This window comes from Eutrigla gurnardus (assembly GCF_963514095.1).
Source record: "Eutrigla gurnardus genome assembly, chromosome: 15".
In the NCBI taxonomy this organism is placed as follows: domain Eukaryota; kingdom Metazoa; phylum Chordata; class Actinopteri; order Perciformes; family Triglidae; genus Eutrigla; species Eutrigla gurnardus.
Window position 1 is genome coordinate 14248166 of NC_139938.1, and position 26613 is coordinate 14274778.

Below are 26613 nucleotides of genomic sequence, written 5' to 3' on the forward strand. Positions count from 1 at the left end.
CTGAGTGACGCTGGACGTGCTGGACTCTGCCTCGCTGTTTCGGACGACGTGACTCGGGATTGATTTCTGTGCCGGAAAGTTGGATTGCGCTGTGACCGCCGGTCACCATTTACCGTGCATTACGGGAGCGATGCGCCGTGGAAAGGGTCGACATGGGAATACAACTTGTGTCGCGCGCTGGCACGGCGCGTCAGGTGTTTCAGCGCGCGGATAGACGCCGTTTCTTCCTGTCATGGTGTCGCTACCCGCGGTGAGTTCCCCCGGAGCACCATGGAGGAAAGGAAGGGACTTTTCTTCTCTCTTCTCTTCGCGGCGCAGCTCTACCTGAGCTCCACGCAAGTCCTCAGAATCGGTAAGCGCAACAGCTGTTTACGCACGGTGTTGCTGGCGTTTCCCCCGCGAGTTCAACCGTGAGTGCAGAGTATATGAGTTTTCCCGTTGTCTACCACGGATAGGAGAGCATCTATCACTGCATCCCATTCTAAGCATGTGTCAAATACAGTTTTTCTGCCTTTTAAAGTTTTTTTTTTTTAATGTTTTCCCCTCTTTCATCCCCTCTCATCCCATTTAGTATCAATTCAGTGGTATGTTGTGCCTTATGCCTTTTTGTATGAGTGATTATGGGATTATTTCTTCAGATATTCATTTCAAATCCCACAAAGCTTGTGAGAAATTAAAACCACTCCTTTTTTTTTTTAGCTCATAATTGATTTTCTTCATGATGACTAGAATTCGGACTGAACTTTGAGCATATACTTTGCCTTCGGAGGGTTTGGTTGAACCTCATGAAACATCTTTTTAAAGTATCTTTTCAATCATTTAAATTCCAATCAGATTTAAATGAAGAAGAAAGGCTGAAAGTAATAGATTATTGATTCCTCACTTTTCCACTCCTCCCAGCATTCTATTCAAAAGAATGCAGCAGCCGATGTTCACTAACAGCAGAAAGCTGTCCGTCCCTGAGATGGATGTCACGCAGCCAGCAAAGGCGATGTAATCACTAGTCCTGCTGTCATATATGTAGCGGAGTAAAGACGAGTGAGAGAACTTCATCTGGGCTTGATGAGACTGGAGGAGGCTGCTGAGCTCTCTGGGCTGCGTTCATTATCCCAGCGGCTCTTTTTTTCAGGCTTCAATCACACCGGAGTCCAACTGTAATATGTAGACCGAATCAATTGTAATGGTGTCACTGTGTGTGTGAGGAGGTTCACATGCAGTACTGGTCTTGGATTGGATATCATACAGCATAATGCATACCTTTTTATGTTATAATCCCTCAAGGTGTCCGATTATGATGCATATCAACAATGGAATTAAATCATTTTGATAAAGAATTTGAGGTTCTGGGTTATGAGCCTATATTTATCTGGAAAGATCCCCTTTTAGCTTGGAGGATCAAAATGTTTATGCTTTCTGATCATATTCAAATATCCACTTGAAACATGTTTGAAGTCCCTTTTTTAAAATATTCCTTTTGGATTGATGAAACAAGTTAAAAGCTATTCATTCACCCTCACTGGAAAATAGAAATATATAATGTTTCTGGAGCGTAACAGCTAGCCACAGAATGTTCCCTCCTCCCCTTGGATGCCTCTGTGTTTTTGCCCCGGAGGATTCAAGTATCCACATATCACACCGTGATCGAATCCCAAACGAGTTGTAACGTCATAAATCCCGTTTGCACGCACACGATTTATAAAAGAGCAGCGAGGAACGTTCCCCTCGCCGAGGATGGATGTGAAAAACAGTCGTCTGGTGTCAAACTCTACATCATTCTGCAATAAAAGCCCAAACTTAAGTGAAGCAACAATAACTAAAACAGGTTTGTCAGTGGAGCAGCACTTTAAAAGAGTTTGTTAAAGGACGGTCACATTGAACTACAGAGCACATACACCAGCCGAATGGCTCTCAACCATATTCATCATCAGATTTCTTATTTAACATGAGCTCATGCATGTTTCCTTTATTGCTGAGTTTTAATTAAAAGTCCATATGTTGAGTATTAGAATTCTATCATCGGCTGATCTTGATGTCGCCTGTCGATCTCTTCTTAGTAGCATTTTGTCAGTTTTATCTGGTCCACGCTTGCACATGCGGAGGCTTTCTGATCTGGAGTTTAGCCCCGGGTCACACATTAATATTCAGGACCATTCAAGACCAATAAGAGCTTTGATGGCACAAGGCCTGAAATGCACTGCAGCTCCAAAAAGACCGTCGGTGTCTGCGTGCATGCATGCATGCGCGTACGAGTGTTTAAAGAAGGTTGGAGAAAGTTTTGGCTGCAGGTGTCGCCCTCTGTTAAATCGAAGTTAAGCTTGTTAAGGGTGCCCGCTTAATTTTATTCATTAGTTCCTTTCTCTCCAGCAACCGGCCATTAGGGGAACGAATGAATCTCACCTCAGCCAAATGCCAGAGGTTGTGGAAAGTTGGCTTTACTTCTGTCGACGATATATCCAGAGATATACTGTGCAGTCGGCCGCCTCCAGTAGCGTGATGGTTCATTACGCTGGCAGAAACCAGACAGGAGAAAGGAGCCGCAGTTTTGTCACGGGATTGCATTGACGACACCAGACATTTACATATCGATCCCGAGGCTTTTTCCTCTGATGTGCGGATTGAGAAGCGGCTGATTTTCGGCACCTGAAAGAGACTCGACCTGAAAGGAAGCCGTTTCTTTTTGCCCCGGCACGAGTGCACCTGCAACATCTGAAGCTTTCGTGGTACAAGCCGCTAATAATGTACTGTTTTGTTGTCGTGAAGTGTCGAAGTTAGTAGCAAATTGTTTTGTGAATACACATTGCCGTTGATCTCTAGATGTTCTAGATTTTTGTCTGAAATAAGTCTTCTTGTACATCACTCACTTGTTCAAGTGTTCACCAATAGTGGACATATTGACGGTCATCTGCAATGTCTTTCTCTCCCTCTCTTTTTCACTTCTTTCACCTCTGACATCCCTGATTGCATTTTTGCCCTTTTTTTTGCCCATTTGTGCGGCTCCTTGATTTGTTGGCGAGGAACAAACCGTTTCCCCTGTGGTTTTCTCAGCAAGGCTGCAGCGAAATGTCTGTCATTCAGTTTGACCCCCGAGACCCCTTTTTATTCTACAAATAGTCTTTTCAGCGAGACAAACTTTTTCTGTAAAACTGTCTCTAGTCCCGAGCTGTTGGAAAGTCCCACGTGTCTTCCATCTCAGTCCATTTGATGTGTAACCGTCCTCCCGCTGAGATGTTGTACATAGAAGATGACTCATGCTTTGTGGCGATCACCATCTGGAGGTCAATCGGATAAAGAAGGAACGATTGTTTTCCTGTTCTATAACACTTGGTTTGAAAGTGTGAACATGATGGTATTACACGGATGAAGGGAATAAAGCCCGCTAATGCACCGTAATCACAGTTAATTATCCACTAATCTTGCAAATTTCAACCATTAATGTGAGAATCTAGCATTTCCTCGCATCTTGGCAGTTTGATGGTTTTAATGGTGAAAAAGGCGATGACGACAACGACGTCCTGTATCCAGATTGTGTCGGGGTTTTAAAATGTCTCAGTACTTTCTATGCAAATAGCAGGTTAGCGCAAGTTATATGCGAGTCAAAAAGCAGTCATTAAAAATGACATTTTTTCTGGGTTCGCTTCGGCAAAACATAAAAACTGTGACATCCTGCGTTCGTCTTGTGACTGTCAACATGGCATTGTTCTCCTTTCAGCTTCCCTGAGTCCCATAAACCTGCTCATGAAATGGAAATACCATAAAACACTGTTAAATAAGACACATCTTACGAAAATATTAATGGGCACTGAGGCAAATGGAGAAAAAAAAAAGCCCTTTTTGATTAGATTTTTATTACACACTTCAGTTTTGACCGTAATGAGCAGTGTTGTGTTTTAAGCAGCATCGGTGCATCTCGAGTGCGTCTGTATTTTATGCAGATAAAACCTACCTGCATTACATTATGGACCCCAAACACATGTTAAAAGGCACTGCCGAGTCCTGTGGGTCCTCTGAAACTTTTAGCGCCCTTTCAATGCTGTCTGATAAGCCAGATGGATGTGTGTTCCATGGGGCAAATTATTCCTCATTATTATGGAAGCTTAATGAATGCTTTTAGTGCTCCGAGGTACATTAATTCATTTGTATGGAAGCAAAAAAAAAAAAAACTGCATGCTTGAAAGAAGGAAAAAAAAAATGCCATTTTTAGGACTGCAGCAGTCAAAACCTGCACTAGGTTTCAAGCTGCTCCGCGTGACACATGACTAATGTAAAACATAATTATTTGTAATTAAATAGCAGAGTGATGGATTGGGGGAGATTTATCATGCACACATTCACACACAAACATCTTTATCTCCTGGGGCTGCGTGACAGGTTGTTCTTCAGCCTTCTTAGTTTTATATTTTAGATTTTCCTCCCACCGCAGCAGGCAGATAAATCTCTCATCCATCCGTTCACTGTACCACAGATTCACTCGTGCCAGTCACTGTTTGCTGTTCTCCCCGTGTTAGCGTGGGTTCTCTCCGGGTTCTCCGGCTTCCTCCCCCAGTCCAAAGACATGCAGGGAGTGATGGGTTCCTTGATGTCTCTAAACTGCCCGTAGGTGCGAATGTGAGAGTGAATGGTGTCTCTACATGTCAGCCCTGTGATAGACTGGTTACCTGTCCAGGGATGGGCTCCAGCTCCCCCGCGACCCTGAATACAGGATGGATGGATGTATCGTCCACCTGTTGTAACTGATTGCCTCCAACGACTCTCCTGGACCGCCATCACCGCCTGTGAGAAGCACTTTACGGTGTCCTTGCAAGGGCTCGGTAGGAACATAAAATAGTGCCGGTTCAATTAATAACGTTTGCAGTCTTTACAGTAGATTTGAAGACCCTTTTGTTCTGAGTATCAAACCTCTATCCTCTGTGGATCTCAAAGCAAAAACTGGTGTGGTTTAACAACATTCTTCATCTATATCTTTTAACTTATTCTTCATTTATCCAATGAACAAAATGTTGTGCAGTTTTTCACAGTAAGGTATTGTTTTTGTACACTTCTGCAGACTCATCATCAGCAGAGGAAGGACGGCAATCCTTTGATTAGAACTGAACAAACGGTACAACAAACTGTCCAAGCTGTTTACGATCGTATGCAGTCTGAGGAAGGAAAAAATCTGCAGATTCAGCAAGGGAGTGAAATGCAGTTTCATGCTGGGAAAAGTGAAGAATGTAACTTCACGACCGACAACTGACTGACGAGACTTGACTCATCTTTCACAAGCCCTGTTTTGTACCTCCAGAGAGAAGCTCTTAAAGCCTTTTTATTTCCTGCCCTTTCACACGGCGGTAGCAATTACGCTACTTCCATTTCATCTCGCCTTTGGAGTCCACACTTCACATTCCCTGCCCTCGGATGACAGGATGTTGAGGAGGAGTTTCAGCAATTTCAGAAGTCTGTGTGAGCCACATTGTTTTTTCAATGCCTGCTGACAGCTGGTCCATGCAGCGAGTCGTGTGTGTGTGTGTCAGTGTGTGTGTGTGTGTGTGTGTGGCCTTCGGGTCCCCGTGTAGCTTTAAGTCGGAACAGTGGAAGAGCGGCTCCTCCCCACTTTGAAGAAACAAAGTGCTAAGAATTTGCTTCATGCCTTGGAGAAGAATGAGGATTGCTCATCTTTAAGCACTTAATATTCATCTTTATTTGGATGCTTCTGTGGGAAATCCTTATTAATTCTCTGCTTGTAGATTATTGAAGCTGGAGGCACTGAAACTACAGTTTATTGTGGACATATTGTATTTCAGAGTTTGTTTCTGTTTCTATTTGAAATGATGCATAGTAAAATCAGGCTGCAGAAATATGGATATGGATGTTGCACAACTGATGGAGGTTTATACACTTATACCTTTTTAATGCATTCTTTCCCTGTCTGGCTTGGCCAAATGGGATGAAAACTATATTTTTGTACTACTTCTTCCTAATAAGGCATCCGCGATGAAGGGTTCATAAGATATAAGTGTTTCTTTATTAACATTTAACACTTTCTCTAATTACTGTTGGGTTGCCAGCTTTGGCTGATAAGTTGGAGTGTTTGACCGCTGGTCTTCTGGCATGGCGATCTGAACTAAAAAGCCTTTTGTTATCATCTCATCAACATTTACAGCTGCAGACTTCGTGATAAAAAGCCTTTTTTTCGAATGACTGTGCTCACAATTTTAAATTCACTTGTCTTTTTACGGTGTTTTAGTAAATGGAGAAAACCATGACTCTTGATGACGAATATCTACTGTGACATAGAAAGGATTATACTACAACAATAAATGGTTTAATTGATTTACAATCTGATAAAAGAAATAAATTGTTCATGGCGTTAACAGGTCTATACATCATAACTTAATAACATTAATAAATGAGTTATTTACTACTTATAAACCCTTTATTAGAAAGGTGCTTTATTAGAAAGGGGGTTATCAAAGAAATGAACCCTTCAAAAGTTCATTGATGCTCCTCTTTTGGTAATTTCCTGTATTTAATGAACAACTATTTGATTTTGAATCAATTTTTTTTAGATTTAACACATAATTTGAATTTATTGAAATGAACTTCTTCATCTTATATTCTTAAGAAAAGTTATATATGTATTCTTTTGCATTTTTGTACGTCTTTTAGATGTTAGAACCTCAACAAAACCAGTCTCAACTGCTTGTTAGTGTAAACTTCAGATAAAACATAATACTACAAGATGCTTCGGAAGCCCTGTCTTGCTTTTTTTTTTTATGTTTGATGGGCTTTGAAAGGCTTTAATTTAACCAATCTGGCAGAATTTCTCAACCCACACAGGAGCACAGAAGCAACAGTTGAATCTGTTATTTGCTGCAGTGACGGGTGTCTTTGTCTTTGTGCTCCGTCTCTACGTGCAGGTGGTATTTTTGAGACCCGGGAGAGCGAGTTAGTGAGCATGGATGAGCTGGCGTTCAAGTTTGCTGTGAATAACATAAACCGCAACAAGACCCTGATGCCCAACACGACGCTCACCTACGACATCCAGAGGATCAACCTTTTTGATGGCTTTGAAGCTTCCAGGCGAGGTAGGACATGATTATAGAGGCAGCGTTAGACTTCACTTGTCACACTGTAAGTGAAGACAACATCATCTCATAAATCATTCATGTTGCTCTAGAACGTGCTCTCACAAATTTGTCTTAAAGGGAAACTTTGGTTTAATGGGTGTTTTATGTTTTTTCTTATTTAAAGTGAGACAAATGGATTTATGCCATTGTAATGCCTCTGTATGCAGTTTGTAGGTAAGTGGAATCAATAACATTAGCATATCTTAATTGCTGGATATAGGGGGCTAATGGCATCTCTCAACGGTAGGGAGATCCCCAGTTTAAGTTCCCCAAACATGGATGTATTTGTGCATTTGCTACTTTTCTAATTCAGTGAACAAATCATGAAATCCTACCCTCTGGAGAAGGCATATTTTTCTATCACTGAGGGAGCCTGCTGATTACATTAAAACCATGCTATTTCCATAGTTTACATAGACTTTTGGTTGAGAAACAAGCTGACTGTGTGTTGTCTTGCACCACCAGTGTGTGACCAGCTGGCTCTCGGGGTGGTCGCAGTGTTCGGCCCCTCTCACAGCTCCTCGGTCAGCGCCGTTCAGTCCATCTGCAACGCCCTGGAGGTTCCTCACATTCAGACCCGCTGGAAACACCCGTCCGTGGACAACAAAGACACCTTCTTCATCAACCTGTATCCCGAGTACACCGCCATCGCCAGGGCCATCCTGGACGTGGTCACTTTCTTCAAGTGGCGGAAGTTGACGGTGGTCTATGAGGACAGCACGGGTGAGGCCCGCTGTTTTTATCCGTCCGATTGCCACCTTTGATTCACAGATATACTCCAAGAAATCATTAGATTCTTCCATGCATGGGAAGAGGCCTAACGGAAGGTTGATTTAGTCAGCCTTGTGTGGAAATAAAAGTGAATTTTGGAAGCAAAGTAGTATCAGCAGAATGGAATTGGGTAATAAAAAAAATATGTAAAAAAAGATTCTGGAGAAATCTGTCCCTAAATCTGTCTTACTACATCAATTTTACTAGCAATATCATAATGATATATCACCTAGCTCAATACCTGGAACGAAAAAACATTAGTTTTCTGAATACAATACAGACTCAAGACGGCATTTTGCTAATGATTTAATTTCCAACTTGAAGTGAAGAATGGAGGGGGTCGAAAGGTCAAAAGTGCTGCCTTGCTTTTTCTGGACCTTACAATATATTCATATGTCAAGATTATAATTACTCACAGAATGTACTTCCACTGTTTTGCCGTGGTTGCCTTCCTCGTGCTGGCTAGTGAACCTAATCTGTGGCAGGGCATGGATGCCTCATTTCAAACGCTGCGGATTCATGGCCTCAAATCAGCGAGTCCCGACCAGAGCCAGAGAATATGAAATTCCACCTTTAAAATGTCATAGTTTATAGATTTATATCAGAAATGTATTTTTTTGAAATGTCACGCTGACACACCTACACACAAAGAAGAAACTGAGAAGAAGATGCAAGTTGTTGTGCAACAGGGTGATGCAGTGAATACGGATCACATCCTTCAATTAGGGTAGGGAGTTACCATGACAACAGGCATGTCCCCCTTGCTCAAGGGTCCTGTGATCTTTCTGCAGCACAGCGGGGCAAAAACAATTGGTTAAATGTGTAACTGTTCCTCGCAGGTCTGATGCGGATGCAGGAGTTGATCAAAGCTCCGGCAAAGTACAACCTGAAGATCAAGATCCGCCAGCTGACCCCGGGCAACCAAGACGCCCGGCCGCTGCTGAAGGAGCTGAAGAAAGACAAAGAGTTTTTCATACTCTTCGACTGCTCCTACCGCATGGCTTCAGAGCTCCTGAAGCAGGTTGGATGGATTCAAATGCCTTTACATTCGTTTGTTCTACAGATATTAAAACACATGTTTGTGTCCTTTTATTATATTTTTTACTAAAAATGACATTAACTTCAAAGGACATAACCATTATCCTGTTTTGAGTCTCAAAAAAACATTTTTTAACGCAGCGTGCAAAAAAGGAGAGATCAGCGAAATGACTTTTTTATTGACGATGTGACGCTTTACCTGTAACGGTGGGAAACACGTCAAGTAAATAAGCAATTGAAAAGAGCAACATGACATTTTCTTATCTTACTTTATTTCTTCTTCTCATCTTGCAGCTCTCATCTATGGGTATGATGACCGAGTATTACCATTTCTTCTTCACAACTTTGGTGAGTTATCAATTTGTAGGAATACAGTCGTTTAATGGGAGATACCAAGAGAAGGTTGAACCCAGCTGAAGTTGAGATTTTGAACACTTTTCCATGGTAGTCCTGACCAAGACGACAGCGTAAAAGTTTCATAGAAGCCCGTCGATTCCCCAGTAAAAGGCTGAGAAAGGGACACCTTGAACTCAAGCTTAAATCTGTCTCCTACACTTTCTCGCTCCGTCACGCACACAGAAACACAAACCAACACACACTTCCTTTTTTTTTTGCAGGATTTGTTTGCCTTGGATTTGGAGCCGTACCGCTACAGCGGGGTCAACATGACAGGCTTCAGACTGCTGAACGTTGACGACCCGTGGGTAACCTCCACAATTGACAAGTGGGCCATGGAAAGACTGCAGGGTCCAAAACAAGAGAGTGGCTTGATGGATGGAATAATGACGGTAAGCCCTGTGCTGTTATTCTACGTTACAGGGGGCGCTAAACAAAAAAAAAAACACCTGCTCTGCTCATGCATTTACTTCTCTAATGGCACAATTTGCCTGGATGAAATCATCATCTCTTCCTGCAAAGTGTTTCAATCTGATGTTTAGTTGTGTACTGCATGCATTTAGGCTTTTGAGTGCAGTGTGAGGGGAAAAAAGCAAATCATCTCCCTCTGACTGCCTCCTCCGCAGACGGACGCAGCCCTGATGTACGATGCAGTGTTCATGGTTGCCGTGGCGTCGCAGCGGGCCACTCAGATGACCGTCAGCTCCCTGCAGTGTCACCGCCACAAACCGTGGCGCTTCGGGCCTCGCTTCATGAACCTCTTCAAAGAGGTGGGTGTTAGATAAGAAATAATAAAAACAAAATAAAATAAAAAAATCAACTGTTACATAAGATATCCACGTTGCTCTTAACTTGACCACCATGCATTTTTAATGATATGTTCTGAAAAGGGCTTCATGAGCCCTCAAATCCTTCAAATTTGAGATGTGAAGCGTGAAACCAGCCGAAACTGGATCATTTTTGCATGATACGTTACTTCATAGGTCCCTTCTGACAGCCCATGCTTTTGCTCCTAAATGTACACAACAAGAAAATATACGGTATTTATGTACTTAAAAGTTGAAAGCATGCGGTTTGGCCCGACTGTCAGACTGGATGCCTACAGACAGAAATGAGGCCTTTGATGCATGAGTGTTTTCATCTCTCTTAAGATAAATCTTAAATCCAGCGGAGGGCCATTGCCCACCATTCTCACCCAGTCCTCCTCTTCTTCAGCCTTCATCTTTCTCTCTCCTTCCTCAACCAGCTTTCCGTTTTGTTTGCCACTGCCCTTCCTTTGAGGTGCCCGTCCTCCTGTGCTATTCATTACGACGTAAGGGCGTTTTTGATTGCAAGAACCGGTAATGGGTCTCCCACAGCACTCAATTAAAAAACATTTTCTGACGAATAAGAGGGCACATTTTTCATTTCAATGGCTGGAATTAAATCTTGGGCGCTATAAGCTGCATGTTTTCACCCTCCTCTAGCTATTGTGGTGCACAATAGTCGGTGTGCGGACAGTATTAACTGGATTCTATTTGAAATGTATGAATACGCTTTTGTTAGACGTTTAATAACTGGATTTTTAACAGGGACTTTTTGTAGAAATGGATATTTCTTTTTTTGAATATGAACATGCGCATCGCACCGTGAACATAAACTTGTTTTCATATTGAAATGAAACCACCGAAACAACCTGTAGACACCGTTCAATCTCCAGCCGATGTCTCCCAGCCATCTGTCGGCGCCGACTTCCTCTCTCCGCCTCGATTCGCTTCCACTCTCTCCTCCTGGGAGTCGGCTCCGCGGCTTCAATGAGGCTCTGCACTCAGACTCATCTCCCACCACTCTCTCCCGCTCTGTCTTCTCCGTAGGCACAGTGGGACGGACTGACAGGCCACATTGTTCTTAATAAGACAGATGGCCTGAGGAGAGACTTTGATTTGGACATCATCAGCCTCAAAGAGGACGGCACTGCCAGGGTGAGCACAGGGGCCTGAAACAACCAATTACACCACTCTCATGCTGCTTCCTGGCTGATTCATTCCATTAACGCTGTGTGTGTGTGTGTGTGTGTGTGTGTGTGTGTGTGTGTGTGTGTGTGTGTGTGTGTGCTGTAGAGATTTTATTTCTCATAATCCATCCACACATTTATGAGTTGCTTTAGATTTCTCCAGTTATGAATATTAATAATGCTGCAGCAACTGATTTTTTTTCCCGCCCCACATTGTCTGCGCTTCATGTTGCCCTCTTCACGTTTCTCTTCACAAAAGGGTATTGTGGAGGGCGGAAGTCGCCTCACCAAAAGGTGGATCAAGGTTTGTGCCAGCCTCCCCCCTCCCTCCCCCACCTTCGCTCCTCTTTTCTCACTCTGTATGCCACGCACCTCGCTGCTCCTTGCCTTGTCAACCTTGTTTCTCCTCACTGATTTTGTATACAGCAGTGCCATGTATTTGACATTTCAGTTTTCCCCGTGTTTGGGTCCAGGCATTGCCTGACGCCTGTCAAAACTGTATTATTATATCTCTTTGCTTAGGTGGACATAACAATGTAGCCGCTGTTAGAGGCAGGAAGTCCTGCAGTTTCACTCAATGCAACAAGAAATAGATTAGGGAATTTACCATTCCTTCACCTTTGCAGAGACTTGTTAGTCCACTACTTATACTACACCCTTATACTTCACTATTAGACTGCCTTCATGTTTCCATGGAAATCCATTCAACAATGGCTCACGGCGGGCATCGAGACTTGCTACAAGAGGAACATATTCCTCAGCTTGTGCACAATTTAAATGCTCACTCTAATGCATCAACCTTGTCTCAAATGATCTATTTTAATTCTAAATTAAATCTATCATTAGCTTTGTTCTTAGCTCCTTAATTCAGTCTACTAATTGCGAATTAAACATTCTTCAGCACGTCTGCTTGTCGCCTTGAAACCAAATATTTGATGAATTAAAAGAAGAGATGATGAATGAATTCATCCCCCTCAAAGCCGTAGTTTACTGTTAGAACTTGGGGAAGTTCTTCCTCTCAGTGTGTCTCGGTTGTCAGAGGGGTTTGCAGGCAGGCAGCAGCTGTCAAAGGCGCAGAAGCGGTGATTTATACTGTAATTTTAATTCCATTCAGTACTTTTTAGCCCTCAAAAAAGCCTCCCCTCAGAGGAAATACCACAACATGGTAAGCACATCACATAAAACGCTTGACTTTATGGTCATGAAAAATGAATTATCACTCCGCTGCAGTAGTGTTAGTTCTTGGGCACTGGGGTGTAAAATTCACTCTGAAGAGGATGATGGGAGGACTAAACAAAGTGAAAGTCTCCAAGGAAATAAAAAGTATTTTCTCTTAAAGTTGTTGACTTTCTGGGGGGAAAAAAAGTCAACAACTTTTTTTTCTTTTCTTTCTTCCCCCTCTCAGCTTTCTTTGCTTGGCTTAGTACGCCTCCCTCTCCGTGGTAACGGTTTTCCAGTCAGATTTGGTCGGATGGAGATGAGCTTTAGGATCCGTTGATAACCGTTTACTCCCAGCATATGAGAGAGAATTCCTGTCAGTTTTAAGAGCACACTTTGTTGTTGGAAGCTGCACTGGCACGCTTGATAAATTTGCAAGGCTATACACAGTAAATCCTTGACTTAGGGCTTTAAAAGATGACGACTGTATGCCGTGCAGTCGTTCTAGGCTATATTCTTGCATTGATTTCACTGGTTTGGTGAGATAACTTTATTACTTAAACTTCAAACTGACTAATCGTTTCACTGAGGATGGTGTTTTCCCAAAATAACACATTTCTACAACATTCAACACAAGCTAGGTTGTGTGAACCAGCACAATCTGAGCCCAAAATGCCCTCCACACTAACAAAATATTGTCCTTGTTCGGTCCATTTATCTTTAAGATTGAGGACAATATAATGAATTAAATCCAACTCCATTCACAGTTCCTCGTGTGCAGAGATAAGACAGATTTATGGACTGTACCGCACAGAGTTGCCCCTTGCAAAAGTGTACTTTTAGCAAGGTTATACCAGAGCACATTTTCTGTCTGTCTTACTGGGAGAACAGAATAAGAGTGAACGTAATGGGGGTGAAAAGCTTGTTATCTTTTCCAAAAAGGTAATTCCACAAAGCCCTTTTGTGCAAAATAAATTGTGAGAAATAAGACTGTACCTTCCATAGTGCTCAGTTTAATAAGAGCTACTCATGCGTTCACTACTACTCGTCTTCTTATGCAGTAAATGCTGTTGTTTCTTTCTTTCCTTGAAGCTTGAGCAACAATGAAGCTTGACCATTTAATGCACTTAACTTTATTGCATCAATGTCATGAGCCCCCGCGTCCTTTGCTCGGCTCTTAACCAGTCATGGGATTTCAAAGGGTCAAAATCCAGTTGCCAGATGCCTGTTCTAATCTGATAACTGTCGGGATTATGCCGCCTGGTCGGATGAACCGGACACTCTCATTCACAGCTACTGTGACGGATAGGCGGGGAAAAGAACATGTCATTTTCTGTCCCCTCTGACCCTGTCTGATCCTCCCTCCATCATACGGTCCCTGCTGGTGTCATTTCCAATTCCTCACCACCACGTTCAAGTAACGCTGCAACAACCTTTATTTTGTTTTCATGTTTTATACGTCGTTTGGTCGGTAAAATTTAGGGAAAATAACTTGATAAAAAACTTTAAGACAACAACTTCTTCATTTTCATTTTCATCACGTTGAAAATGAGCCTGGTCGTTTAACCTCGACGCTCATTTTTCTGTTCGATGAATCACAATATATTGTGCAGTTTATCGGAGCAGTTTAGTTTCCTCCGAAGACTTGGAGACTAAATCAGGCTCTGGATATTTTGTGTCAGAGATAAGAAAATAATCAGCTTCTTTCCTTTGACAGCAACGGGTGTCAGTGATCCAAATAAAATAAAGAAGCCTAATTCAAAGCTTTAACAGGAGTAAATATCTATACGCTTCAGTTTGGTTGAGTACCTCTTCTGGTCAAAGCAGGAAATGTGTCTAAAGCCCTGTTTGCCCTTCCAGATTGCTGTGTGGAACTCGTTCAGGGGGATGAACCTGACGGAGAAGTCCAGCCGAGACAAGAATAACAACGTGACCGACTCTCTGGCTAACCGGACTCTTATTGTCACCACCATACTGGTGAGGAGGAGGAGGAGGGTAAACGGAGGATCACATATGGACTAGGGAGGAGGAGGGGAGTGTGGGATGTGTAGAGTTTGGCAAAAATACAGTGAGAAGGGAAATGACGGGAAGGACGAGTTTGAATTTGTGTTTTTAAAATGCTGTCTAATTATGCACAGACGCTAGAAAATATAGGATACAAGAAATATATATTTAAGGAGCTTCATCAGTCATTCATCATTCATCATCATTTTTATTTGTTTTATTTGTATTATTATTTATTTATTTTTTATTTTTTATTATTATTATTGTTATTTTTATTTATTTTTTTAATTTAATTTAATTTATTTGGCTGTATTTTCCTGTATTGTTGTATTTTAATTGCATTGTTAAGCACCTTGTATTGCAATTCTGTATGAAAGGCGCTACATAAATAAATAAGGTTTAAGTTTAAGTGGAAGGGAAACCCACAAATCACTTTAATTTAACACTTAACAAACTAACTTAAACAACATTAAAATACAGTGTTTTCTTTTGCTGTCCAGGAAAATCCATATGTGATGCAGAGGAAGTCTGAGAAGGAGCTGATTGGGAATGATCGCTTCGAGGGTTACTGTCTGGACCTTTTGAAAGAGCTCTCCAACATCTTGGGTTTCACATATGAAGTCAGACTGGTGGCTGATGGGAAATACGGCGCCCAGAATGACAAGGGAGAGTGGAACGGGATGGTGCGGGAGCTGATTGACCACGTGAGTTAAACGGTAGTCAATTTACAGAGAAAACGAAGGCCGAAGTAAGAGCGAGACACGAGGAGAGGAGGCTAAGGAAGGAATCTAGGAGACACATTAGTACATTGAAACACATCCAGGAAGAGGGACACGTAAAACTCCTGCTTTAAGACACGTAAACGTTCACAAGAGGGGTTTTTACTGACATTATATCGTAGAAAAAGACGCTCCAAGGTCTTACGCTCATTTTAACCACAGACCTTATTTAAGGCATCTAATCACAAAACTGGAAGGGCAAAAATGCCGACTCATTTCCCGATTTTAGGATTCATTCCTGCAGCTCTCTATTAGTTAGCCCGTAGCTATATATTCTTATATATTGCAGGCAATTTTACTGCTGTAATTGGCCGAGGTTTTATAGTTATGTCCAGTTGTTCCCAACATGCTTCAAATGGAAATATTAAAATAAAGTACAAGTACCCCCAAACCTACTTCCTTCTTAAAGACTCATCTGCTCCAGATCAGGTGAAATCTGAGAAAATTAGATAAAGGGTCACCTTTTTATGAATCATCTGCATTCGTAGTGAATCAACAAACGAGTCTATAATGAAGTTTTCAGCGACGCCTGTTCGCACCCTGATGTGTTTATAGAGTCACGATGCTGTAATATCAATATAAGGTATCATTTGTATCAATGTTCGTAGCCTCTGGCTATATAAACAGGACTTTTAAACAAATAATTGCATGCCCATAGTTATGAATTATGAATGAATTTTCATCTTAAATATAATTATGCCTGCATTTCTTTTACAGGGTTGATTAATGAAGCCTGGTGCGGTCATATTCCATCACCAGTCTCAGGGAAAATATCTGTTATTTTGCCTTCATTAATCTCTTGCAGCTTTTTTGCTGTTATATTGTTCCATATTACTCATTTATTTTAATATAACAGTTTTTTTTTCTCCAGTTGAATACAAAACCTCTTTTTTTAATATTTTAGAAAACAAAAACAAAACAAGGCAAACAGGACGGGACAATCAAATAACACATGTTTTTGAATATAATATAACCCCATATACATACATTTGTTGAGATAATGTGGTTCCGGGTTGCCTTCAGCAGAAAGGGAACATCTTTGATGAAGTCTATGAAATAAGTAAAACCTATATTTCATATATGAAATATGAAATATAGGTTTTACATACTTTTTCTAGATTTTCTAGAGGCTGTTTGGTTATAAAAAGCTTCATATATCGTTGGGTTACTGATATACGTTCGATTGACAGAAACAAATACCGGAAGATGCCCAATGTAACCTTGAGCAGTAAAAAGTACCCATTTATCTGCATCTTAGTTCCTCTTGTGTGTTTTCCAGGTTGCAGACCTGGCCGTGGCCCCCTTGACCATCACATACGTTAGAGAGAAAAGCATCGACTTCTCCAAGCCCTTCATGACCTTAGGCATCAGCATCCTGTACCGCAAACCCAACGGCACCAATCCCGGCGTGTTCTCCTTCCTTAATCCGCTGTCTCCGGACATCTGGATGTACGTGCTGCTGGCCTGCACAGGGGTCAGCTGTGTGCTCTTTGTGATTGCCAGGTAAGAGGATTGATTGATGCTTGTGATGACGAGATGTATGTTGGGATGGAAGAATAGAAGGCTTACTGAGAGTAAATTGTAGGGTTTTGCTTGATTAGGTATTGCATCTTTCTCCTGATGTTGGAAAATGATCTGTTTTTCCTGTCCGTCGCTGTGGTTGCCTTGCAGGTTTACTCCGTACGAGTGGTACAACCCACATCCCTGCAACCCCTCCTCCACTCTGATACAGAACAACTTCACTCTACTCAACAGTTTCTGGTTTGGCGTTGGAGCTCTCATGCGTCAAGGTATTTAGGTCACAGTTACAGCTATCATAATCAATATTTTATAGTTTTATATATTTTGTATGTGGAAAGGGGTTGCTCCAAGTTCTCCAAATCAAGTATTTAGCAGCTACAAAAACATTTATTTCCCGTTATAGGAGATTTAATATTGGACTAAAGAAAAACAACTCATATGAGGTAGTTTAAAGGCTACTAATAAATGCTGCACATGCCATACTGCAGAGCTGATGAACTCTCTGTACAGCAGTAAAGACTGTACTGACACTGTTAACTCTGCTCTAAGCTGCTTTATTCCAAACGTCAATATTTGCCCCCTATATTCTGTGAATGTCCTTTCCACTTTGCTCCAGTGGCCATTAATTGCCACCACACCCTGTAATAACAGTCACGTTGCACTTCATGGGGATTTGATCTCCCTCGAGGCGGGAGATCGGCGCAGGATAAGTCCAACGTGCCTGATTGGACGGCCAACAAGCCTATTTATAATGGCGCTGCTGATTAAATGTCGCAATTTTGCAGACTGCACGCTGTATTTTGTCAAATCAGTTCTTCAGAGATGCAAAGATATTCATAGAGGAAGAGACAAGCAAGTGAAGCTATAGGTAAATGATGTTGCTTCTTTTTTTTTCTGAAGTTAATTATAGCTTTTCCATTTCACTTTTTATTAGCTTTTAAGCATGTGTTACCTCATTTTCTTCGTAATCGCACTTTTCGTTCTATTGTCTTTCTTTTTGACAATCATTTATTTTATCTTTTTAGACCATGAACTAGGGAGAAAATAGCCGTAGTGTATGAAGAGGTGCACAATTTATCATTTAGAGGGAGGTGAAAATACAATTAGAGCTCTAGTGTGACTCCAGCTGTTCAGATAACCCCATTCGGACTACAGTTCATGACTTTGCTTTACAGGAATAAAGATGTTTTAGCATTATTGTGTGTTTGGAATACATCGTTTTTAGCATCTACACAAACAGCACAACGTTTTAACCTTTTTGTCCCCCATCAATGTGCTTCCAGGCTCGGAGCTGATGCCCAAGGCTCTGTCCACTCGTATAGTCGGGGGCATCTGGTGGTTCTTCACCTTAATCATCATCTCCTCCTACACGGCCAACTTGGCTGCCTTCCTCACCGTGGAACGAATGGATGCGCCCATCGACTCGGCAGACGACCTGGCGAAGCAGACCAGGATTGAATACGGGGCAGTGAGGGATGGATCCACCATGACCTTCTTCAAGGTACGACTGGTGTGGACTCTCAATTAGCTTTTAACTCGATCAAAAGAGGCAGCATGAAAAGATGTAGTTGAAACGGCTATGCAGAAGGGCCCGTTTGCTTTTTACGACGTTCATGTCGAGTTGTAGAGCCTGTCAAAAATATATTTCACTTAAGATAGCATCAAATCCTGAGATAGCACTCATCCGTGTATGCTTTACTTTGCTCAAATGAAATGCATAACATTTTTCATTCGGATATTCCATTATTCAGTAAAACGAGTAGCCTCGCTTCCATTAAATCAGTCATGACGCTGCTTCTCCCTCCGTCATCCTGTATCTTTGCCAAACATCTTTTGGAAATGAAAAAATGTAAGGACGGAGGCAGGGGGAAAAAAAGACGAGCATTTACTTTAACTAGAGACAACGTAGACGTGTCAAGAGATGAGTTCATGACGGGAAATGGAGGAGACGGGGTGTCTTTTCTTGAAGTTAAACATACGTTTGACTTAGTTTGCATTACATATCGCTGCGCTGATGTCCTCAGGCAGGGCTGTCACTTCCTTCCCCCCGCAGCCACATCCTCCCCTTGCATCCTGGTAGCGCGGCGGGGGTGATCCATGCAGGGCTTTATCCTCCCAGATTGCAGCCAGTGATTACGGCTGCCTGGATGGGAAGAAGCAGGCTGTGTTGATGGCTCGAACAAATTGAATCAGCTGGAGGAGATTTAGAACACAGCTGTCCCATTTTCTCTGACTGAGCAAGGAGACACACACACACACACACACACACACACACACACACACACACACACACACAGAAATACAGGCAAGACACATTCAAAAATAAAGTCCCACACATCCTACTATTAAACCTATATGTACACATGAACTTTACTTCAAATACTGTAATATACACGTATATAATAGTATTTGAAATACAGTTAAGTACATGTAGTGTATCCACCGACGTACTTGGTACAAATGCATCGTTTTCCTCGTTTGGCAGAAATCGAAGATCTCCACCTATGAGAAGATGTGGGCGTTCATGAGCAGCAGGAAGAACACCGCGTTGGTGAAGAACAACCGAGAAGGCATCACCCGGGTCCTGACGACGGACTACGCCATGCTGATGGAGTCCACCAGCATCGAGTACATCAGCCAGAGAAACTGCAACCTCACACAGATCGGAGGTCTCATAGACTCCAAGGGCTACGGCGTGGGAACACCTATTGGTAAGAAGAATGAGGACGTATGTGATTGTGAAACACGGGGGGGGAAGGTAAATTGTAGGTCTACTTCTCACCAGCATCGTTGCCAGTTAGTGGCATAAAACAGTAATTTATATTGTGCTTTAAAAGAAAGTCCTCCTTCACGGTTTTGCAAGCTTTCTGGTATTTATTGCTTGTCCTCTGTGGTCGACTGAACACATTTTACCACACTAATCACATCCATGCATACACTTTTGAGAATATAAGTGTCTGTAAATCTGTAAATGACGGCTCTCCACTGTAGAAGCACGCAACAGTTTATTTGGAATTTCCATTTTGCTGGAGTGCTGAGCCGCTATCTCGTATCCACAACATGCAAATGCACTTCCATCCGAGAGCTCTGCCAGCTGTTTCCCTGCAAATGTTCATCTAAGGTTTCAGGCCAGTTTTGTTGGATTGAGAACTTAAACTGGAAGCAAGTCAACCTGCTGGACCGTTTCTGCAGTTGGGGCTCTTGGATGTTTACTTAAGTGGTGCTTAACATGTCGTGTCTCTCTGGTGTTTTTCTCTTTTCCTCCTAGATGTTTTTTTTTTCTTCTTTTTTTTTTTTTAAATGGAGTTAAAATATTTCTTTTCAAACTGCCGTTCTTTGCCAAGAGCATACTCCACAACATAAGTTGAGTTGGCAAGTGCAGGACACACATTTACATGTATGGGCACAAGATTGGAAATAATGAGGGTGGAGCCCCCCCGTCCACTTCATTTCTGTAATTACCATGAGATGTTGGCTGGCTGTCAGTACCTAAGATAATGATATACTCTCTATGATGACATAGCAATTATAACCTCTATTCTTAGAGGAGGTATGGACATTTATTTTAAGAAAATACTTGCATAAAGGATTAATCATACGTTATACAAAAAAAGTGCGGTCATAAATGAAATTATACATAAAAGCCAGAGTTCAAAGGTTGCAAGGCTCTCTTCTTAGCAGCAGGGGGAGGAGTTGTACAGTAGTTTGATGGCCACTGAACCAGACTCCCTGTAGGATTCAAGTAGACTTAAGATGTCAATGTCCTCTGTGGTTTGACACACCTCCACCAGAGACTCACACCAGAAGCCAACCTTCCTGATGAGCTTGTTAATTTGAGGGTTGTTCTCTGCATATAGGATATAATGACGGCCACCACATAGTAGGAGAATATCTGCGGTGTAGAACTGTTTGCTCTCTTGTAGAGGACAGTGGAGTTGCTCTTCCCAGTCCAGTTTGATGTTGAGCTGCAGGTAGCTCAGCCCACATAATTTGTCTGTATTCAGCCTCGACCCCCTGCTGGTACAAGACCTGTGAAGGGTGAACAAGGAGAGAGACAGCCTGGCCGACCTCTAGAATAAGTCTTAATCTATGATGTGTTCTTGAGCAAGATGTTGAAGGCTGTGGTGTGTGTGTGTGCATTTAGATTAGATCCTGAGTGGTGGGTTTGCAGCCTGAGCTGTCATCACTTATGTGGATTTTGACATGTAGAGTAAAGTGTTTGAGTGGTGGCAGGACTAGAAAGGTGGTATATAAAAACAAGTCTGTGCCATTTACACAAATGGAGTTGGTAGTCAAAGTGCAAGGCGGCGATGGCTTTACTTTCCCCTCCAATTACCCCATGACTTTGTTGTTGTCGTGTGATGTGTTTGGCAGGATGTTTGCCACAGCAGAGGGACTCCCGTACAGGTTTAGGTTAAACCTCAAGATCAGCTGATGCCCTCGGGGCAGATGCAGCGCTGTGACTGGGCTGAGCCGACAACTGAGGCTATTCAGCTCTTTTCTTATCTGATCAACAGGCTTTAGTGTCCCATATGTTTTAGGCCCCCGGAGTGTCATTGGATAGTGGAGGGCAATGCACCAAGATGGGTTTCGGGGCAGAAGCCTCTTTCTCAAACCTATTAAAAGTGATTTAATTCCTACAACACCTGATCCTTGGCCTGCTCGTAGCTCTGGATGTAACTCCAAATGCATAATGATAAACATTACAAATGCAAATAGGACTTTTATATCCTCAAGATACGTGTGGATTCATGTTTCCTGTCACATAGAGTGTTCTTGGCTTTAATTTCACAGTAGACAATACTTACTGTTCACTAGGGCTGCCATACCTTACTGTAATAATGTGGCATTTAGAGGTATTTGTAAATGCTCTGTCAGTACATAATGTCTTCCTCTGTCTGCAGGGTCTCCATACAGGGATAAAGTGACCATTGCCATCCTTCAGCTGCAGGAGGAAGGGAAGCTGCACATGATGAAGGAGAAGTGGTGGAGGGGCAATGGATGTCCGGAGGAGGACAACAAGGAAGCCAATGCTCTGGGCGTAGAAAACATTGGCGGCATCTTCATCGTCCTGGCGGCCGGCCTGGTCCTCTCTGTGTTCGTGGCCATCGGAGAGTTCATCTACAAGGCTCGCAGGAACGCCGACATAGAGGAGGTGAGTGAGGCTGAAGGCCTGCTGTTCAATGAATTGGTCGGTTGGATCATAGAATGGAAGTCAATTTGAATATTTTCAGGGACTGAGTAATATTCAGTGCATTTTTTTGTTTTTGTCCCTTACTAATTAATATTTTCTGACTATGGAAGTGCTTGTTAGATGTTATTCGCTTGATGAAAATTAATTTGCCCAAAATCATATTTGCAGTTGCCGGTGGTAACAACAAGAAAGAACAAGGGTTAAATATAGTGAAGAAGCAGCTCAAAATGATGGACGACTAAAACATTCACTTCCTTTTATTTGTGCAAATAAATTATTTTTCATAAGCCTGAATTATGTCACGTCACACAAACACTTGCTTTCTTTTATTTACATCTTCTCCATCTGTTAAGTAATGTAAAATAAAATGGCTAATTATTAGTCATGAAGCATGAACGCTAACCATCCACATTATTATTTTCAAGTCTTTGCCTTGCTTTTCTGTCTTATTTGCTGTGTTTTACATTTCTTTGTCACATTTTCTTTTGTTTTTACATGTTTTTTTCCCCCTCCTCCATTCTTTTCTTCTGTGCATGCTTGCGTCAGGCCTTCTGTTTCTTTTATGGGGTGCAGTCCCGTCAGTTCCAGCGGCGTGGCTCCACCTCCTCCTCCGGCACCTCCTTATCCACTGATCTGGAGAGCGGCAGGCTACTGGGGGACGACACAGAGTAGCCACGGCAGCACATTTACAACACATACACACTCGAGACGATAGGTTTGTAACTAGCTGTCCTTCTCTCTGCCCCCCCCCCCCCTGCTGAAAATACCCCAGTTTATCTGCACCCAAATCAGCCAATCCAAGCTCCCCTCACGCTCCCACTATTATGAGCCTTCTTCTAATCATTTGAACTGGTATGAACTCAAATTTTGTTCTCAAACGTATTCCTTTCGCCCCCAGGCCAATATTGAATTATGACAATGTTTAATAAGATTGCTGTGTGGTTTTATTTGGTTTAACTGGGTATGTTTGAGCAGTCAAATATTTTACTTTCTTAGGAACTTGTTTTATGACGAGAATCCATCTCATATTCATGCAGGCATGATTAGCATGCTTTTGTTATACAGATTGTAAGGAGCTCTTTACTAATGAAAGCCTGAAAATACGGTGTTTAATTAAGAAAAACAAAGTCTTTTGTTCGTGTCCTTCTGAGCACACATTTATTAAGTTCAGGGTAGTTTGAACATCGTGGCATTTAAGTTGAGGTTCATAGACGTGCAGAGCTCTGCAGTTCTGTCCAGCTGTTTTCTCAGTTGCACTTGTGAAGTCGCCTTTCTACAAGGCTTGCACCATTCAGTGAAGTCTGAATTTGTGTATACTTCAGAGGCAGGCCTTTAGAGGCTTGGAATGCCTTTGGGGAAATCAAAAGATAGGAAAAACGATTTGAATATTCCCCCCCCCCCCCCTCATTAAGCTCATTGGTAGACTGGTTTGGTTGGCTGAAATTCAGATAACAGTGATGGAACGACGTGTCGAGTTAAGACGTCCCCTGACACTTAAACATTTTAACTGAATTAACGACGGATGAGATCACAGAGAGTTACTAACTTCCAAGGGCTTTCCTGACCCCCTGGATTAAAAAAAAACAAGAAAATATTGAGTAGGTTGTAGAAGATATGAATCATTTCAAAGACGAATCATTTATGCTATTAAAGGGTTTAAAATCAGGCTACGTAAGATAATTATATGAACTACTTGATAAATAGATAAGTTACCTTTTAAAAGACCAGAATCAACAAGGTTTCTTTTTTTAAATGTGAAATTACTTGTTTATTTATTTTAATTCTACAAAATACATGAATTTTCAATCTGCGGTTTTTGCCCCTTTTTCTCAGCCTTTTATGGTCTGAGGTTGGTGCTGGGGAAGTTTTCTCCTCGGATATAGAGTGTTAATAGTAATCGTGGGAAACCCTGCAGGAAGCCACATCCGTTTGAAAAGCCTTAGGCAAAGCCTGAGGATGAAAGAGGAAGACCTTCTATGGACTCTGGATGCAAAGACCGACGCGCAAAAACGGGACGACTTTTGTGCAGGGAATGATAATTTGCGAGATAAGTTTACAGGCATCACCTCCTCCGAAGGAAGGAGTTGAAAGGCAAATAAACATTATGGAAGATTAGTGAGTTCAATGCAATGTATTCTGCAGCATCAAATCAGCCCGGGGCTCCTCATTTCAGACGGCCCTCTCTATGATAATTTAAAAATGATTACCATATTTTGAATACATAGCTCCCTGCTTTAGGATGTTGCACAGTAGACATCGCCCTTCATCCTTTGACTGCGTCCTTGCTTTTATGATGAAACAACCGACTTACAATTCTTAGATCAATTTACATTTGATGTGTGTTTTGTCATTTCTTGTGTCCCCATGGTCACACTTCAGAGCTGCTCACATTCCTCTGCAGGCAAGCCTGTGCAGGGATTAATCAAATGTCACTGTCTTCGATTTAAACTTAAATTAGCATCGCTTTCAGTAAACGCTGCATCCAATAATTGCCAAGTTGATCCAATTAAGCAGCAGCAGTAATTTTGTTTGAGCACATTCACACGGTGTTTGTTTGCTTTTGTAACTCATTTGTGTCTTAACCAAGGCCTCGTCCCTTCTCCTTGGCAGAGCGTGTCTTTTAGCACCCTGATGGAGGAGTTGGGTATCTCCCTGCAGTGTTACAAAGGCGTCCGGAGGAGGTCGCGACCCCGCAGCGGCTCGAGGCCGGCTTGCGTCCTCTGTCAACCAGCGCGCACCGCGCTGAGAGAAGAAGCGAGTCGGGACACCAGCATGTGAGCCTCGGATCTAGATACTGATGGAACTTGATCAGAGACTGCCACCTGATCGCCCTCCACTCCGCAGACTCGATTGTTGCCGATGAAGCTGCTTCCTCATCACCCCTGTCCGTTTGTGTCTGGATAATAGCGTTAAACCGTAGACGTACTGTCGTTTCCCAAAGTCTTGGCCTCGTATCAACATTAATGATGTGAATATAGGTGACGAGGATTAGAAGAAGAGCGTTCTCTCTTAGTGTAAACCGTTGCTGTTCCCTCGTGGCTGTAGTTCACTGCTCTGAGCAGGTTGCAGAGTTGATTCTGCACACTCTATCGATGCTCCCGTTGCGTAAATGTATGACGACTTCACTGATTTCGAGAGTAAAAAGATATTTTGCATTTTTAAACCGTTTACCGATTTGCTGTTGTTGTTTGTGCTTGGCGGTGATATTATGTGCTCGTTTGTTTTTTTGCCTACTGGCAGGCTCGAAGTAGCTCAGATTGCTGTGCCAACCCCGGCTATTGGAAGGAGATAAGGACCTCTAAGGAAAAATGGGGAACACACCTGCTGTTTTATACTCTTTAAGCACCCAAATCACAGCCAGCCAACTGCCTTACGCCAACACACACACACACACACGGCTTCAGAAATGCTTGTAACCATGAACTATTTCTCAGTACAGAAATCAGAGAAAGGATGTGATCCTTCTCCCCCCCAAATCTTATCAGGAGATGGAGAAAATGAGAAGCACATTTTTTTTTTTTTTCAAAGCAATAAATTCTCAAGAGGTCAAAGACAATTTCCTTGTTGCCCTGGGAGGAATAGTCTTTGTTGTATTTGCAGTCACATTTGACAGGCTGAAGGGAGATCTTGTCTCCCAATGTTGACAGTGGATCTCAGTGGATGTGTGCAGTTTCAAGTTCCTCATAAAACATTCCCCACGGGAAAAAGAAAGAACATGGTATTCATTAATTAATTAGCAAGTGTCATTTGCCTTTACAGTACTTACAAATCAAACATGTATGATGGATGAGCAGTTTCTCAGCAGTTGTAGCACAATTAACTCAATGCAGCGTGAATACAGAGAGCAAAGATTAATGTTTTCATTGACGTTTTTTTATATTTTAATTGAGAAGTCCTGTACTGTCTTCCTGAGTTTAACGCTGCATTAGCTTCTCCGTATCAGAGCAAAAGTTAGGAATAGGAAAAGAGGAATGTAGTTCACTCAGGCTCTTTGTCGCCCTCCTACCTCTAGTCGATCCTTTCAGTCCCCTTTAGTCGTACTGGGCACCTGCCTTGTAGTCTTGTCAGTGGATTTGACGTGTGCTACGTGTCCCTTTGGAATCACCCATAGAGTGGCGAAGTCCCGCCCCTTCCGCTAGACTCCCATGGGACCTCTGAGATAGTAAAAAATGCAGATAATATAATTATTTGCTGGTCCCAGTCGCGTCGAGAGCAGCCAAGAGCTGTAGTTCACAAAGCGGCCTCACACAAGACCTACTATTATCAAACTTCTTCGCCATAAATCATAGATTTTTTTGCATGAAAAATTATCTTTAAAAACCACAAAAAACATATGTGAAATTCATTTGTACAATTCAAACGGGACCAGAAAATAATTTTGATCTAGCCATAGGAATACATGCATCAGAAATTCATGTTGAGGTCCCATGTACCGGACATAGAAAGGCGGGACATCGCCACTCTATTGAAGCCAGCAATTCAGTATTCCTGTCATTTTTTTTAAAATACTGCCTTCAGTAATATCCAAATCAGGTGAAGAATACAATCATACAGAACGGTTATATGGAGAATGTCTGTAGTGGGAAATATTAATGCGGCATTAAAACATAAAACAACCCATTATCAATAATGTCAGAACTTTCACTGGTTTAG

At 42.2% G+C, this 26613-nt stretch overlaps 1 protein-coding gene across 5 annotated transcripts; it reads left to right on the top strand.

Moving 5' to 3' along the window:
* On the top strand, nt 1-25855 carry grik1a (glutamate receptor, ionotropic, kainate 1a). 5 transcript variants are annotated; one of them, XR_014598405.1, is made up of 18 exons: nt 1-352; nt 6897-7064; nt 7572-7829; nt 8717-8898; nt 9210-9263; nt 9533-9703; nt 9938-10081; nt 11165-11272; nt 11564-11608; nt 14323-14439; nt 14967-15170; nt 16525-16748; nt 16917-17035; nt 18050-18267; nt 19252-19477; nt 21671-21925; nt 22507-22675; nt 24571-24709. XR_014598405.1 is itself a non-coding variant. In XM_084028586.1 (18 exons), the coding sequence occupies exons 1-17, from the start codon at nt 271-273 to the stop codon at nt 22630-22632; spliced, it is 2697 nt and encodes an 898-aa protein (XP_083884712.1). In that variant the 5' UTR covers nt 1-270; the 3' UTR covers nt 22633-22675; nt 24571-24709. The 5 variants fall into 5 exon arrangements, 4 of the variants coding, with proteins under 4 accessions (XP_083884712.1, XP_083884711.1, XP_083884714.1 ...); XM_084028586.1 differs by having other exon boundaries at nt 21671-21921; XM_084028585.1 differs by lacking the exon at nt 22507-22675 and having other exon boundaries at nt 21671-21921; nt 24571-25855.
* The last annotated feature ends 758 nt before the right edge of the window (nt 25856-26613 follow it).